The sequence below is a fragment of the Emys orbicularis genome, chromosome 2 (assembly GCF_028017835.1).
Source record: "Emys orbicularis isolate rEmyOrb1 chromosome 2, rEmyOrb1.hap1, whole genome shotgun sequence".
NCBI classification, from domain to species: domain Eukaryota; kingdom Metazoa; phylum Chordata; order Testudines; family Emydidae; genus Emys; species Emys orbicularis.
The window spans coordinates 61,045,013-61,060,602 of record NC_088684.1 but is presented as its reverse complement, the minus strand read 5'-3'; the positions used below and the strand labels follow the sequence as shown (position 1 = coordinate 61,060,602).

Sequence of the window (15,590 nt, the reverse complement as noted above, 5' to 3'; positions counted from 1 at the left end):
CGACTTAGATATTGGCATAGAAAGTACGCTTATTAAGTTTGCGGATGATACCAAACTGGGAGGGATTGCAACTGCTTTGGAGGACAGGGTCATAATTCAAAATGATCTGGACAAATTGGAGAAATGGTCTGAGTTAAACAGGATGAAGTTTAACAAAGACAAATGCAAAGTGCTCCACTTAGGAAGAAAAAATCAGTTTCACACATACAGAATGGGAAGAGACTGTCTAGGAAGGAGTACGGCAGAAAGGGATCTAGGGGTTATAGTGGACCACAAGCTAAATATGAGTCAACAGTGTGATGCTGTTGCAAAAAAAGCAAACATGATTCTGGGATGTATTAACAGGTGTGTTATGAGCAAGACACGAGAAGTCATTCTTCCGCTCTACTCTGCTCTGGTTAGGCCTCAGCTGGAGTACTGTGTCCAGTTCTGGGCACCGCATTTCAAAAAAGATGTGGAGAAATTGGAAAGGGTCCAGAGAAGAGCAACAAGAATGATTAAAGGTCTTGAGAACATGACCTATGAAGGAAGGCTGAAAGAATTGGGTTTGTTTAGTTTGGAAAAGAGAAGACTGAGAGGGGACATGATAGCAGTTTTCAGGTATGTAAAAGGGTGTCATAAGGAGGAGGGAGAAAACTTGTTCACCTTAGCCTCTAAGGATAGAACAAGAAGCAATGGGCTTAAACTGCAGCAAGGGAGGTTTAGGTTGGACATTAGGAAAAAGTTCCTAACTCTCAGGGTGGTTAAACACTGGAATAAACTGCCTAGGGAGGTTGTGGAATCTCCATCTCTGGAGATATTTAAGAGTAGGTTAGACAAATGTCCATCAGGGATGGTCTAGACAGTATTTGGTCCTGCCATGAGGGCAGGGGACTGGACTCGATGACCTCTCGAGGTCCCTTCCAGTCCTAGAATCTATGAATCTATAAGGACACAGACAAGCGTTTTTGCCATCTGGACAGAAGAGGTTGGAATAGATGCTTTACGATTTGGCCCGGAGGAGGTTGTTCTATCTAAACCAAGCTTAGAATGGTTTCAGTGTACTAGAGGGATGAAAGTCACACTGAAGGGATCCAAGATTAAGTGGAATTTAATGCAATGGTAGTAAACTTTGTATTCAGTTAGCTTGGAGGTAGAAGGAAGAAGGGGGAGGAGATGGTAATTGAAGAAAGAGGTAAATTTTAGAGGATGTGGGAGACAAGAACATGCTTGAATTTTAGAGGGGAAGAACTGACAGAGGGTGAGGGCCAAGGAAGTCAGTGGGTATGACAGAAGGGATGAAATGGAGTGTGCAGGTGGAGGGGTTAGAATTTGAGAGCAGGTCAGAAGCTTCACAGTCAGTGACAGGAGGAAAGTGATAAAATGGCTGCTGGACAAAGGAGGGACAGAGAAAATCAGGGAGGGAGAGTTATGACAGATCTTGTTGATCTTTACTTTGAAAAAGCCACTGTGCAGAGAAGGAGGGCAAGGATTGAAAGAGAAGTTGCCACAGGTTTCAAATAAATGATTAGGGGTCATGGTGTTTGGCAATGAATATGGTAGTATTTAAGCAGGATAGATGGGAATGAAGGACGTAGGGAAGTAAGAGCCATTTGGATGACAGAAGAAATGGACAAGAGCAGGATTTGGTCAGTTGTGTGTATGAAGGGTTAGCACTGGAATGAAAAGTATTGCAGATGTGCTAAATGACATCTATTCCTTTGGTCTTATAGGCCAGCTGGGACTTGGGACAATTTAGTATCTGTGAAGGTGACACTAGGTATTGTAGAAAGAAGTTAAGAATATCACTGACCTTGGTTGATGAATTGTATACTGCTTACAATGCATCCAGTATGGCAGACCAGTTTGGAGAAACAGGCGGTGACTCAGCTGGTGAATTACTAGAAGAAGAGTCTTTTTGTTTAGTATCAGAAGCCAGCATGATTAGCTGCTGCCTCTGCTGTTGGAACAGGTTAATGGGAGGAGGAAGTGAAATATGTGCAGTGATTACCACAGCTGCCAGTGCCGTCTGAGCCCTTTCTGTCAACATTGTTTTTTGTGGCAAAATCAAGGCAACATGCTCCAACAAAAGCTATATGTAAGGCTAAGATTTTGTCATGGATAATTTTAGTAAAAGTCAGGGAGAGGTCACGGGCAATAAAGAAAAATGAATGGAAGCCCGTGACCTCTCCCTGACTTTTACTAAAAATATGCATGACAAAATGGGGAGCTGCTGGGGGGGAGAAGTGGGGGGCTGGGAGCTTGGACCTCCAGGGTCCACCACCCCCCATGGCTCAGCGCTGCGGAGGCTGGTCAGGAGCTGCAGAGTCCCCCCCGCCATGGCTCCCGGCACCCCTGATGGTGAGGAACTGGGTACCACTGCCCCCCTGTGGCGGGCGGGGAGCTGCGGGGGGCCATCATGGCTGGGGGCAGCGGGGTCCCCCTGCCACTCGCGGTGGCGGGGAGCTGCAGAGTACCCCCACTGCTGACAGTGGCTCGGAGTTCAGGGGGCCCCACCACCTCAGGAGGTGGAGGTACCCCGCTGCTCCCGGCGGCCTGCTGGCTGAAATCATGGAGGTCTTTGGAAGTCACGGATTCCATGACTTCCACGACCTCTGTGAGAAAATCTTAGCCTTAGCTATATGGTGTGTGTGTGTGTGTGTGGAGGTGGGGAGCTTAGCATCTGACATGCATTAATTACACTGTGCAAAAATTCACATTATTATGCAAATGTTGCCTTAATGTCTGTAAGCTGAATTAGGTATGGCAAGTAGGAATCAAGAAACACCTCTAGACCTTTTATGAGTTTAAAGTTATCTAGATCAATCTTCCCCAGGCTTGATTCTTCGTGTTCTCTATGGATGTGGTGAAAATGCATTTTGAAATAAAACAATGTTCTGTACCACTTAGCATGTCTACAGAACTGTTAGGAATGTTAAGAGAAAATGCAAAAGAAAATATTTCTACTTTGATGTGTTTTGAACTTGAGGAATCTACTATGAAACATGTTAGCTTAGGTATACTTATAGCAACCTACAATATGCATTTAATTCTCTCTTTTCTGGTTGTGTTCTTACAGTTTTTAGTACGTGTTAGATCATTAATGTAAAAAAATTAGATTTTGTTCAATTTCAACATAAAAAAGTCTTTCTAGCTTTATTCAACAAGTTTATGTACTGTAGATTTAGGACTTCAGATGTAATACAATGTACATACACAGGAAATTTCCTTAGCAGAAAATATATTTAGTTTTGCAAGTTTGCCTTGGCTATTCCTATATCATAAGTGATAGGGTCACAACAATGTTACAGCAGTGTTGAGTAAAAGTTAAAGTGATCTTTTTCCTTCACTTTTTTCCCTTCTTCTGAAGATAAAATTAATATGTGTATGCAGGTTTATAAGTGAAATAAGATTGCTGTTTTCTGTATTAATAAAATGGCCATGTATTTTATTTGTGATCTAGCTGCTACAGTACAATTGAAGCGTTTGGTCCTCATATGCTTTATTAACTCTGCCTTGCAAGATGGCAGCTCCCCAATAGACAGGCAGTCTCCTAAGAAATGAAAAGATGCTGTAAAAAGAAAACTGTTGTAACAGCAGTTATGATCAAATATCTCATTTGATATCCCAATGATAAAAAATCATGACTAAGCCCCCTGAGTCATGAAATTGGCTTAAAAATCATGAGATTTAAGGAAAAAATTGATTTGATTCTTTTAATTTGCCCTCCAGGTTTTCAGCTGCTAAGGGCACATTCTTGAGTTTTTCTCTTCAGTCAAACTTACTTAAAATAACCCCCATAACTGAAACGCTGAGATTCTCACATGATCATACCTAGATAATTATACCATGACCTGGAATAAAACATCGAATATTGCAATAATCATGATACATTTATGAGAGTTGGCAACACTGTAACAGTAACAAAGTTATATACACCACTGTGTGCAGCAGCAGTTAAAGCTTTCATTGTATGGTTCATCAAAACAAAGACTTAAAAAAATATATATTGCAAAGTATTTTCAGTAAATAAATTGATAATCATGAATACTCTAACTTAGGTACTTATATGGCCCCATTCTCATAGCACCTCTTAGTCTTTAACATCTCTATTTTCCCAACACCTCTGTAAGGTAGGCAGGTACTATTTCCCTGCTGCTACTGAGAGAGAACCAAAGCACGGAGAGGCAAAGTGATTTGCCCAAGGTCTACAGGAAGTCTGTGGTGGAGTAGGGATTGAATTCAGGTCTCCTGAGTCGCAAGCTAGTGCCCAAAACCACTGGACGATCCTTCATCTACATCACAGCCTTTATTTAAAGAAATGTGTCTGAAATCAGGGAGACTAAACATGCCTTGAATTTCAAATATGAAATAGTTGCAACAAACTGCTTGCACACAAGATCTTAAGATCAAGAATCATTCATAGAAATTATTCCAGAAATAATTTTTAATAACAAGTGTATTTGAAAAAAACTGTAGGCTGCAAGTGGACACTTTACAAACAGGAAGGAAAAAGTGTTGAGTAAACTATTCATTCTGAATTATTTGCCTAGCTCCACTATATATTTTGATCAAAGGAAATATTTATTGAGGAATAAGGATCCCAGGATACTTCAAAGATGTGAAAAAACTCTTCTGGTATTAGCTGACGCCTTTTTGACAGAGATGAGTGCCAACCTTCAAATCTTCACTGTTTGGGTCAAATCACAGAAAGCAACTGATAGCTAAGAATTTTATTCCTATATAGTATCTATCCATCACTGGTGTTTTAGGCATCTCACATAAAACACAGCATGACCTCTTTTATTTCTTTTGCATCTGTCTTTTGTGTTGCAGTTGTCTTTTCTAACCTGCTCTCTGATTTATTATATGCTACATTTCTTACTTGCTTTGTGGCTAATGATCTGACATGTATAGATTATTTACTCTGAAGTCTGCATATATTTTAATGTGTTTAATGCACATGCAAGTCACTCATGTATTGTAGTAAGAAAGGGATTAAAGTCAGTGGGCCAAATTCTGTGCTCAGTTACAAATCTAATTAATAGAGTTAACACTGATAAAGAGGTAGAAAGAAATCACAAATGGGTAGGGAAGGTGCTTGCTTGTTTTTTAATAGTAATATAAAAATCGGCATTAAGCATTTAAATGGACCTGCAATATTCCAACTTAAGTGTTCTCTATATCTTGGAAATCTAGGGGTGTCTATTTCTTCATTCAATAATAAAAATATTCCTAGTTGCATAGCTCTTTTCAGTGGAGAGAGAAAAAACACTTAGGAATTAAAATGTGTAAGGCATAGCAGAGTAAAAAGGGATACTGTGAATGCTATCCTTCTCCCCTACCAGCGTTATTTATTGCATCCTCTATGGAATTTGCACCACACTAGAATTTAGATGAGTTCATATACAGTATACAATGCACAGTGACTTGGAGCTAAGCGGATATGAAGGACATGACATTTTGAACACTTGTGGTGCCAATTTTTTAATAACTAAAGGAGATGCATGTCCATGTGAACACCCAGTGCTTTAAGACTTTAAACTTTCAGTTTGTAAATATCTTCAAAATGTACCTTTTGATAATGAAGTTAATCTGTAGAAATTTAATTACAAACACTTGCTACTTTAAACATGATTAAATAAATTGTGGAATGAGCCTCATTGCAGGTGTTTTTTGTTGTTGTTTCCAGTTTTTTGTCCAGACCAAATATAAGAAGTCTAAACCACAGTGCACAAGCTTGTGCACCGAGCATCTTGTTTAAATCAATTTTCCTTCCAGCTGGTTCAGCTATTAATACATCAGAGGTTTGTGCATAATTTAGTGGCTTCTTGTGGTATATTTTATGCTTGTTTATAGTAGCTTAAAACCAGCTTTGATTTAGAAATTAGGGGCTTAATTCAACTCATCTTGTAATAAATGGAAAAATTCCAGAGGGAACTGGATTGAGCCTCAAGTTGTGGAAGAGTTTTATCGATGTTAGAGTCTAACTGTTTTAAGTAATCGGAGCAATCAAAGAAAATTGTACTTCAGAGAATTTTGAATTTTTTTGGCCTTTATTAATATTTTGCTATGTATTTTAACAGTTTGTTTCATTTCATCTGTTTGACATAGTTTCACGCAGGTTTAAATTAACAAAGCTACTAGCTACTAATTAAAAGGAGTATTTGGGTGAAGTTTTGAATAGTGTTCTCATGGAATATTATTTCCATATCCCAAACATAATAAAATTAGACAAACTAATTAAAATGTATAATACTTTTGCTCAAGCTATCTTATTCCCTCTGAACTAACCTATATTAAAGCAGTGTACCATTTCCTCACTTGTATTGTTGTCTTGTTTCATGCAGGCATTCCTTCAGAGAATGTTCCAGTTCGCTGCCTCCAAAGTGGATAAAAATATCACAGAGGAAACAGTTAAGGTTAGTTTTTAATTGCACACATTTTTCTTCTCTGTGTTCTCTTTTTATATTTATTTATGTTTTATTCTTTTACAGATGCTGTTTTCAAATATTGAAGATATTCTTGCAGTTCACAAGGATTTCCTGACCTTAGTGGAGGGGTGTTTGAATCCTGAACCTAATGCACACCATGAAGTGGGAATCTGCTTTCTTCACTTTGTATGCTATTCTTTAATACAACTTCATAGTTAACTTTTCTCATTCCTGATTGTCTTCATTAATTAATGCCATGGTGATATGTGTGTATATTCAGTCATGAGGACAAAATGACTTGATTGCATAATTTAGGTTCCTTTAAGGTCATTTGGAGTTTACACTCATTGCCAAAAAAAAAAAAAAGAGAACCTTACCATGTCATCTCACCCATTCTTTTCACTGTAGAATAAACAAGCTTTGTTGTGTTCAGCACATTAGCTTTGAACTGTTAGGAATTTTCAGACTACTTGTTCTGAATTGATTTTATTTTTCATTCAAACACAGAGGATGTTTATTTAAAATAGTAAAATTTTACCCAGTGATTATATAACTAACCTTTTTTTCCAACCAGGCAAGTGTGCAAGCTCATAGATACTAGGATTTCCACCTGAAATTTTCTTAAGGACCTTGAAGTTAATGGGGCATGAGAACATGCTTATCTTTAAGCAGGTGTTTCAGTGCTTTGCTGAATAAAGGCCTTAATGAACACTTCTGAAAATTTGGCTGTAGGACTTTTATTTATGTTCATTAGCAAAAATAAGCCTGAACAATGAAATGCCATGTTGAGATGTGAAGCACCTAAAACTCAGTCTGGAAGCAGAATAAAAAAGAGAGAGAGAGAGAGAGTTTAGTTTGCAAGAAACAATGGATTTAAAATCATTTTAATATTAAAATTCTCATGTACATATTAATATATTTGTTTGCTATTTATTATTATTGTTTTACCTGCCTTGAAACAGAAAATGCAGAGCAGTGCCTCAGTAAATCACAGCAGATATGTTTCTGGATCTTCTGCAGCAACTATACTCTAGGAGCATTGTTTTCCTGTCTGAGTGCAAGAGCATCAATGTTACAGAGCTTTGCTAAATCAGTCAGGACTGAGCCTAACTCTTTACACACTGTCACAGACCTAAAAAATAAATAAATTTGGATCTAATTGGTATCTCTGCTTGGTTCAGCCTTTGTTTGCTAAAGTCTACATTTGCACATTGTGGGACCAAAGATTAAAGGTCAGTAGAATGGAAGGGCTCACAAAAATGCTATCAACACACCTTTTATTTCTTCAAAAATGTGGATTGTATCTGCAAATGTTTGCATGTGCCAGATAGGTAATGATGTCTGCAAATGGGTAGGTGTGTGTGCACTTTGTTGTCCTGTTTGATTTATTGTAATCCAGCCACTGGAATCTCTCCACAGATTCTCCAGTGATGTTCACAGACTATTTGTCTTTACAATTCTAATTAAGAGTAGAATTTAAAAATTCTAGAAGTGTTGGATTTCAAACAATAATTAGATATAAAAATAGGAAAGAAGGTGTTGACCTTCCAAAATGCAGATTACATTAGATTTCTATCCTCTAAAAGTGTTCTTATATTAGTCATTTGGCCTTAATAAAAATCTGAATATACAAAGTATTTCTTTGTCTCTACAGAAGGACAGATTTTGTATCTATGATGAATACTGTAGTAACCATGAGAAGGCACAGAAAGTTCTGCTTGAACTTAACAAAATAAGAACAGTACGGACTTTTCTTTTGGTAAGTAAACTTTGACTTGGTGTTCTACTTTAATATCTTTTCACTGAATCAGTGAGTTGACAGCAGTGCCTTATTAGGTCATGTGAGAAATGATTTTAGACATCCTACGATTCATAGATTCTAGGACTGGAAGGGACCTCGAGAGGTCATCGAGTCCAGTCCCCTGCCCTCATGGCAGGACCAAATACTGTCTAGACCATCCCTGATGGACATTTGTCTAACCTACTCTTAAATATCTCCAGAGATGGAGATTCCACAACCTCCCTAGGCAGTTTATTCCAGTGTTTAACCACCCTGAGAGTTAGGAACTTTTTCCTAATGTCCAACCTAAATCTCCCTTGCTGCAGTTTAAGCCCATTGCTTCTTGTTCTATCCTTAGAGGCTAAGGTGAACAAGTTTTCTCCCTCCTCCTTATGACACCCTTTTACATACCTGAAAACTGCTATCATGTCCCCTCTCAGTCTTCTCTTTTCCAAACTAAACAAACCCAATTCTTTCAGCCTTCCTTCATAGGTCATGTTCTCAAGACCTTTAATCATTCTTGTTGCTATTCCCTATCACCTTACCACCTTCCAAGTGTTTGCAGATGATTTCCTTAATTATTTGCTCCATTATCTTCCCTGGCACACAAGTTAAACTAACTGGTCTGTAGTTTCCTGGGTTGTTTTTATTTCCCTTTTTATAGATGGGCACTATATTTGCCCTTTTCCAGTCTTCTGGAATCTCTCCCGTCTCCCATGATTTTCCAAAGATAATAGCTAGAGGCTCAGATACCTCCTCTATTAGCTCCTTGAGTATTCTAGGATGCATTTCATCAGGCCCTAGTGACTTGCAGGCATCTAACTTTTCTAAGTGATTTTTAACTTGTTCTTTTTTTATTTTATCTTCTAAACCTACCCCCTTCCCATTAGCATTCACTATGTTAGGCATTCCTTCAGACTTCTCGGTGAAGACCGAAACAAAGAAGTCATTAAGCATCTCTGCCATTTCCAAGTTTCCTGTTACTGTTTCTCCCTCTTCACTGAGCAGTGGGCCTACCCTGTTTTTGGTCTTCCTCTTGCTTCTAATGTATTGATAAAAAGTCTTCTTGTTTCCCTTTATTCCCGTAGCTAGTTTGAGCTCATTTTGTGCCTTTGCCTTTCTAATCTTGCCCCTGCATTCCTGTGTTGTTTGCCTATATTCATAATTTCCATTTTTTATATGACTTTTTATTTTTTAGATCATGCAAGATCTCGTGGTTAAGCCAAGGTGGTCTTTTACCACATTTTCTATCTTTCCTAACCAGCGGAATAGCTTGCTTTTGGGCCCTTAATAGTGTCCCTTTGAAAAACTGCCAACTCTCCTCAATTGTTTTTCCCCTCAGGCTTGATTTCCATGGGACCTTACCTATCAGCTCTCTGAGCTTACCAAAATCCGCCTTCCTGAAATCCACTGTCTCTGTTTTGCTGTACTCCCTTCTACCCTTCCTTAGAATTGCAAAGTCTATGATTTCATAATCACTTTCACCCAAGCTGCCTTCTACTTTCAAATTCTCAATGAGTTCCTCCCTATTTGTTAAAATCAAGTCTAGAACAGCTTCCCCCCAGTAGCTTTTTCAACCTTCTGAAATAAAAAGTTGTCTGCAATGCAGTCCAAGAATTTGTTGGATAGTCTGTGCCCCGCTGTGTTATTTTCCCAACATATATTTGGATAGTTGAAGTCCCCCATCACCACCAAATCTTGGGCTTTGGATGATTTTGTTAGTTGTTTAAAAAAAGCCTCATCCACCTCTTCGACTTGGTTAGGTGGCCTGTAGTAGACTCCTAGCATGACATCACCCTTGTTTTTTACCCCTTTTAGCCTAACCCAGAGACTCTCAACACTTCCATCTCCTATGTCCATCTCCACCTCAGTCCAAGTGTGTACATTTTTAATATATAAGGCAACACCTCCTCCCTTTTCCCCCTGTCTATCCTTCCTGAGCAAGCTGTACCCATCCACACCAACATTCCAATCATGTGTATTATCCCACCAAGTTTCAGTGATGCCAACAATGTCATAGTTGTATTTATTTATTAACACTTCCAGTTCTTCCTGCTTATTACCCATACTTCTCGCATTTGTATATAGGCATCTAAGATCCTGGTTTGATCTTGCCTCCCAGTTTTCCCCTGACCCTCCTTTCTCTCTGCCATTATAGCCCACGCTCCCTCTTGTTTCCAATCTATCTCCCAGGTCTCCATGTTTCCCACTTACCTGTGGGCTTTGCTCACCTGTCCCCGTCGAACCTAGTTTAAAGATGGTCACTCTAGGTGGTTATTGTTCAGATGCATTTTAGGTGTGATATTTTCAGAGGTAGGGGCTGCCTACATCACACACGCAGTGCCACCTCCTGACTAGTTTACAGACTAGCACTGGACAATGTGCCCTATACAGTAACTCCTCACTTAACGTCCTCCCGGTTAATGTTGTTTTGTTGTTACGTCGCTGATCTTAGAGAACATGCTCGTTTAAAGTTGCGCAATGCTCCCTTATAACGTTGTTTGGCAGCTGCCTGCTTTGTCCACTGCTTGCAGGAAGAACAGCCCATTGGAGCTAGTTGGTGGAGGCTTGGAACCAGGGTGGCCCGGCAGCGCCCCTATTAGCTCCCCTAAGTTCCCTGTGCAGCAGCTGCCCAGCAGGCTATCAATTGCCGGGCAATTCAGGTATCCCTCCCCCCACTGCCCTGTGCTGCTCCTGCTCTCTGCCTTGGAGCTGCTCCCGGGAGCCTCCTGCTTGCTGTGCGGGGGGGGGGGGAGGGGAAGAGGGGTGCTGATGTCAGGGTGCGCCCCCCCCCCCAGATCCTGCCCCCCGCTCCTGTACCCCATCTCCATGGGGCGGGGGGACACAACAGGGCTCAGGACAGAGGGAGCTTGCTGGCAGCAGCTGCTGTCTCAAGTTGCTGATCTACTTAAAAAGGCAGTGTACTTAGAGTGGGGTCAGTGTACTTAAAGGGGCAATGCGCATCTCTGTCTCTCTCGTACTCACGGTGTGTGTGTCTGTCTCACATGCACCCCCCGGGCACTTACAAAGTGGAGGGAGTGGTACGCTCCAGTCGGATAGCGTGGGTTCATCATCATGTTCAGTTTCCGCAGGGAATGTTTGCAGCCACTGCCATGCGTCTATTGTGTCTCCTCCCTCCATTCGTGCTGCCTTGTAGCGTGTGAGGCTACATTAACAACAATGTGTTAACCCTTGAGGGCTCAGCCGAGTCCTAGTTCATCATTTAGCAGCAAGGCATTCCCTGGGAAATATCCCACCCTCTGACTCCTCCACCTCAACCAAGCTTCACAATCATCATTGCTGTGTACATTATTAAATTGTTTGTTTAAAATTTATTGTGTGTGTATGTATGAATGTATGTATGTAAACATGTCTTTTGGCTGGCGAAAAAAAATTCCTTGGAACCTAACCCCCCCATTTACATTAATTCTTATGGGGAAATTGGATTCACGTAACATCGTTTCACTTAAAGTCGCATTTTTTAGAAATATAACTACAACGTTAAGTGAGGAGTTACTGTACTCCCTGTTTTGGAGGCAATGCATAATGATGCCAGCCATGTATGGCAGAAGGACTGGAGAGAAAATGGGATAAATGGTGTGGGGAGGGGTATGGAAGGAAATCAGAGAACTGACCTGGAAGGAAATTTAAAGACTGACCTGTGGTTAGAGCCAGGTTTGGTAAAGAAAAATCCATACTTTAATACTGTGGGAGCTGCAGTGCCAAAGGGAAAAAAATGTTTTGCTATGGATTATATATTAGCAGCAACATACTGAATTGGCTTAAACTGAGTTAAATGAAACAGCTACACAATAAAAGTCTTTAATTTTTACAACACAATTAAGCAGATATTTTAAAATGTGAAGTATGAGAGTCCTCATGAATCTTCCATAACAAGATCAGTTTCCTTAGAAACATGGAGTTTCTCAGTGGTTGACATTATTAATTAAAAAGGGAATTTAGTATGAACTGTTTCCTGGATTTCCCCAACTCACACTATATGACACCCTAAGAGGGTTTTTTTTTTATGTAGATAATGCTATATTAGAACTTTAAATTTCTGGCAAAGGAACATGATGTCTGAGCTCAGATTTGGGAAATATGACAAACATTTCAACTGAAAACGATTTAAGTTAAAGAAACTATGAACAAAACATTAGAGTAGTGATAAAATAAGTATAACATCTGAACTGTTGTGATTTTAATTTTTTAACATGGCACATCTTTTCAAAGCTGTTGCCCCACACTACCTGATAGAGTACAGCCATAATGTTTTTGATTGGGTAATGCAACGTGCAGTTTGCTCTAGCATTTGAATCTATTGGCCCTGATTCTCTTGTTTCTACAGTCCCTTAACATGAACTTAATGGGCTAAGTGGGAATTTCCCTGTCATAAGGAGAAATCACTGAGTGACTTAGAGTTCTATGCCACCTCTCTTGTCACTAAGCATGTCTATACACTCCAGTGATTTTTGGCAGCTGGAACACCCTCTCACTGTGGACATCCAGCTGCCCCAATTTAAATCAAGGGCTGAAATGTCATTCCCTAACCTGCTCCCAAATTGAGCGGTTGCTAACATGGCATAAAGCCACGTTAGTTCTCCGCCACACCACACGCACAACTGGATCCTGCACTGAGAGTAACATGAATTGTGGACGCTGTATGTGGTGGTGCGGAACAAAATATGCCTAAGAGTGAATCATGAAGAGCTTATTTTGTGAGACAGGATGTGGCTATTTTAGAGATGAGTCCAAACTGAAATCCTGGATCTCTGATCTCCACAAACAGATCTGGATTTGGATCCAAATGAAACTGTTCCTATAATGGTACTGAATCCAAACACTATAACGGAACATGGTGAAATTTGAGAAGATTGCAGCACCTTTGCAAAAAAAATGTAATAATAATCACTGTCCCTCAGTAGTCAAAGAACCCCCTCTACTCAATATGCCTTAGAACTTCCCAGTGTCTGTCAAAAAAGATGTGCTTTATGCCATGCCCTGAAGACCATGTGATTTGGGCTATTTCAGACTGGGGAGACAAAATTATTTTTTTTTAATTCTTTTTTCTTTTGGTTCAGCTACTGGACTGAAAAATAATTTATTCACATAAATCTAGTCAAAACCAATACCTTTAACTCCATCTGGAAGCCAATAGACAGTTAAAGTAGATCATGGTGCACCAGTGTAACATACTCAGAGAGAGATACTTCACCTAGCAAATGGATTATCACAATCCGCACTTGATTCAGCTTCCAAATGGATTTCAGTTTTACCTTTTTGTAGAGTGCATTGCAGCAGGCCAGTCTAGCTGCAGTGAATTAATAGGGAACTGGGCTTATTTAGTCTGCAGAAGAGAAGAATGATGGGGGATTTGATAGTAGCCTTCAACTACCTAAAGGGGGGTTCCAAAGAAGATGAAGCTAGGCTCTTCTCAGTGGTGGCAGATGACAGAGCAAGGAGCAATGGTCTCAAGTTGCAGTGGGGGAGGTTTAGGTTGGATATTAGGAAAAACTGTTTCACAAGGAGGGTGGTGAAGCACTGGAATGGGTTACCTAGGAAGGTGGTGGAATCTCCATCCTTAGAGGTTTTTAAGGTCTGGCTTGACAAAGCCCTGGCTGGGATGATTTAGTTGGGGTTGGTCCTGCTTTGAGCAGGGGGTTGGACTAGATGACCTCCTGAGGTCTCTTCCAACCCTAATCTTCTATGATTCTATGAATACATCTTGGTAGCAGGTCAACATCCAAAAGATGCAGTTGCAGCCTCCTGAACAGATATAGATAGATGGAGAACAAAAGTCTTTGTTATTACTGTTATTTGATCATCTAAGAATAATTGGAAGGCTAACCAGGCTCCCTACCTGCCCCCACAGAGTAGCTAAAGATGGGGATACACACATTGTTTTAATTTAAATAAATCAGAGTCTGATCATGTAGGCTGCACTCTGACTTTATTGTTTGGTTTCCTCTTTGAATTGTAGGGAGACCTTTCCAATATGCCTTCTGTGTTTGATGGGTAAAGAGAGACCCTACTTACCTGCCTTTTAAAAGTGTGAGCAGTTGTAGGAGTGTTATCAGTCTATATTACACTACTTTTGATTGTATTGGTATGATGTTCTCAATACATAGAGCTTGATTTCATATAGCTTTAAAGTATATCATATCACTATTTCCTCTATTGTCCCCATTTCTACTACTGCATATACACACTCATTACTATTAGTATTAGGTCCACTTTTTTTTATAATTCCAACAATTAAATATTTGCCCTAAAGCAATTTGCATATTTTGATTCTCTGACTGTCTTTAATCCTATCTCTACCTCTCGCTGAATTGTGTTTGTGAATGCTTCCACCAAACGTTCCATATTTTTCTCTGCTTCCAATACTGTGCTCCTGGTTGTTACCTACATTTTCTGTAGACCATGGCTGGAAAAGTTTATTTAGTTTGCATAATATCAACAATCCAATAATTATTTCTTTTACTTTATATATCTAGAACAGAGTATACCTAAAATGGTTAAAATAGCTTTAGTACTGATTTGTTTCTTTAATACGTTCTTTGAAAATAACACTAAACAACTGCAGTCAGGTAATTGTTTTTGTGTGTGTCAAAGTAAAATGTTAGATGTTTGGTTTAGTGTCTACAATTATTATAGTAAAGAGTAGACGAGTAGATTATGTATCTGTTCATGATAGTTTTGCAAGTTTACCTTAATATTATCTTTGTATATGTTAATTTACAATTCTAGGCAAGTGTTTGTGTCAATGATTTTGGGAGAGCTTTTTTTTAATGCAATTACCTATATTTTAGAACAGTGATTTCTCATAGGAAACTACAGGAAAGAGTTTAATGTAATGTGTTTATTTCTTGAACTCTTGTAGAACTCATAGTTTGGGAAAATGTCATTTCCTCATGATTTTGTAATCAAATTAATTTGCTTGCACCCTAGAACTGTATGTTGCTTGGAGGACGTAAGAACACAGATGTTCCATTGGAAGTATATCTAGTAACACCAATACAGAGAATATGCAAGTATCCCCTCCTTTTGAAGGTACTTATATGTTTGCTACCTAGGCCTTTATATTCTGCACATAAAACTTGTTGCTATGCATATTTAAGCATGACAGTAACAACAACCTCTCCCCAAGATGAATGATCCCCCAAATAAATATTGGCTTCATGCTTGCACTCATTAAAGCCAATGGCAAATCTTCCAGGGACTTCAGTGCAAAAAAGATTAACAGGCTTTGTTGGCTGTAAAGGTTTGGCACCTCTCTAGTTTCAGCACCTCCTTTGTAGGGTGATGGCCACCTTCATCATTGTTGAGAGGAAGCCATTAATTTAAACTTCAGTGAATTTAATGAGTTTGATTTCAGTTTGATTTAAGTACATGCT

General features: G+C 39.5%; 1 protein-coding gene across 1 annotated transcript in view; it reads left to right on the top strand.

Moving 5' to 3' along the window:
- PREX2 (phosphatidylinositol-3,4,5-trisphosphate dependent Rac exchange factor 2) overlaps positions 1-15,590 on the top strand; it is a 310,741-nt gene that overhangs the window by 78,861 nt on the left and 216,290 nt on the right. The window contains exons 2-5 of the mRNA XM_065397932.1: positions 6,330-6,401; positions 6,477-6,599; positions 8,068-8,172; positions 15,145-15,246. Of these exons, the coding sequence (XP_065254004.1) occupies positions 6,330-6,401; positions 6,477-6,599; positions 8,068-8,172; positions 15,145-15,246 (402 nt within the window). The remainder of the gene's footprint in view (positions 1-6,329; positions 6,402-6,476; positions 6,600-8,067; positions 8,173-15,144; positions 15,247-15,590) is intronic.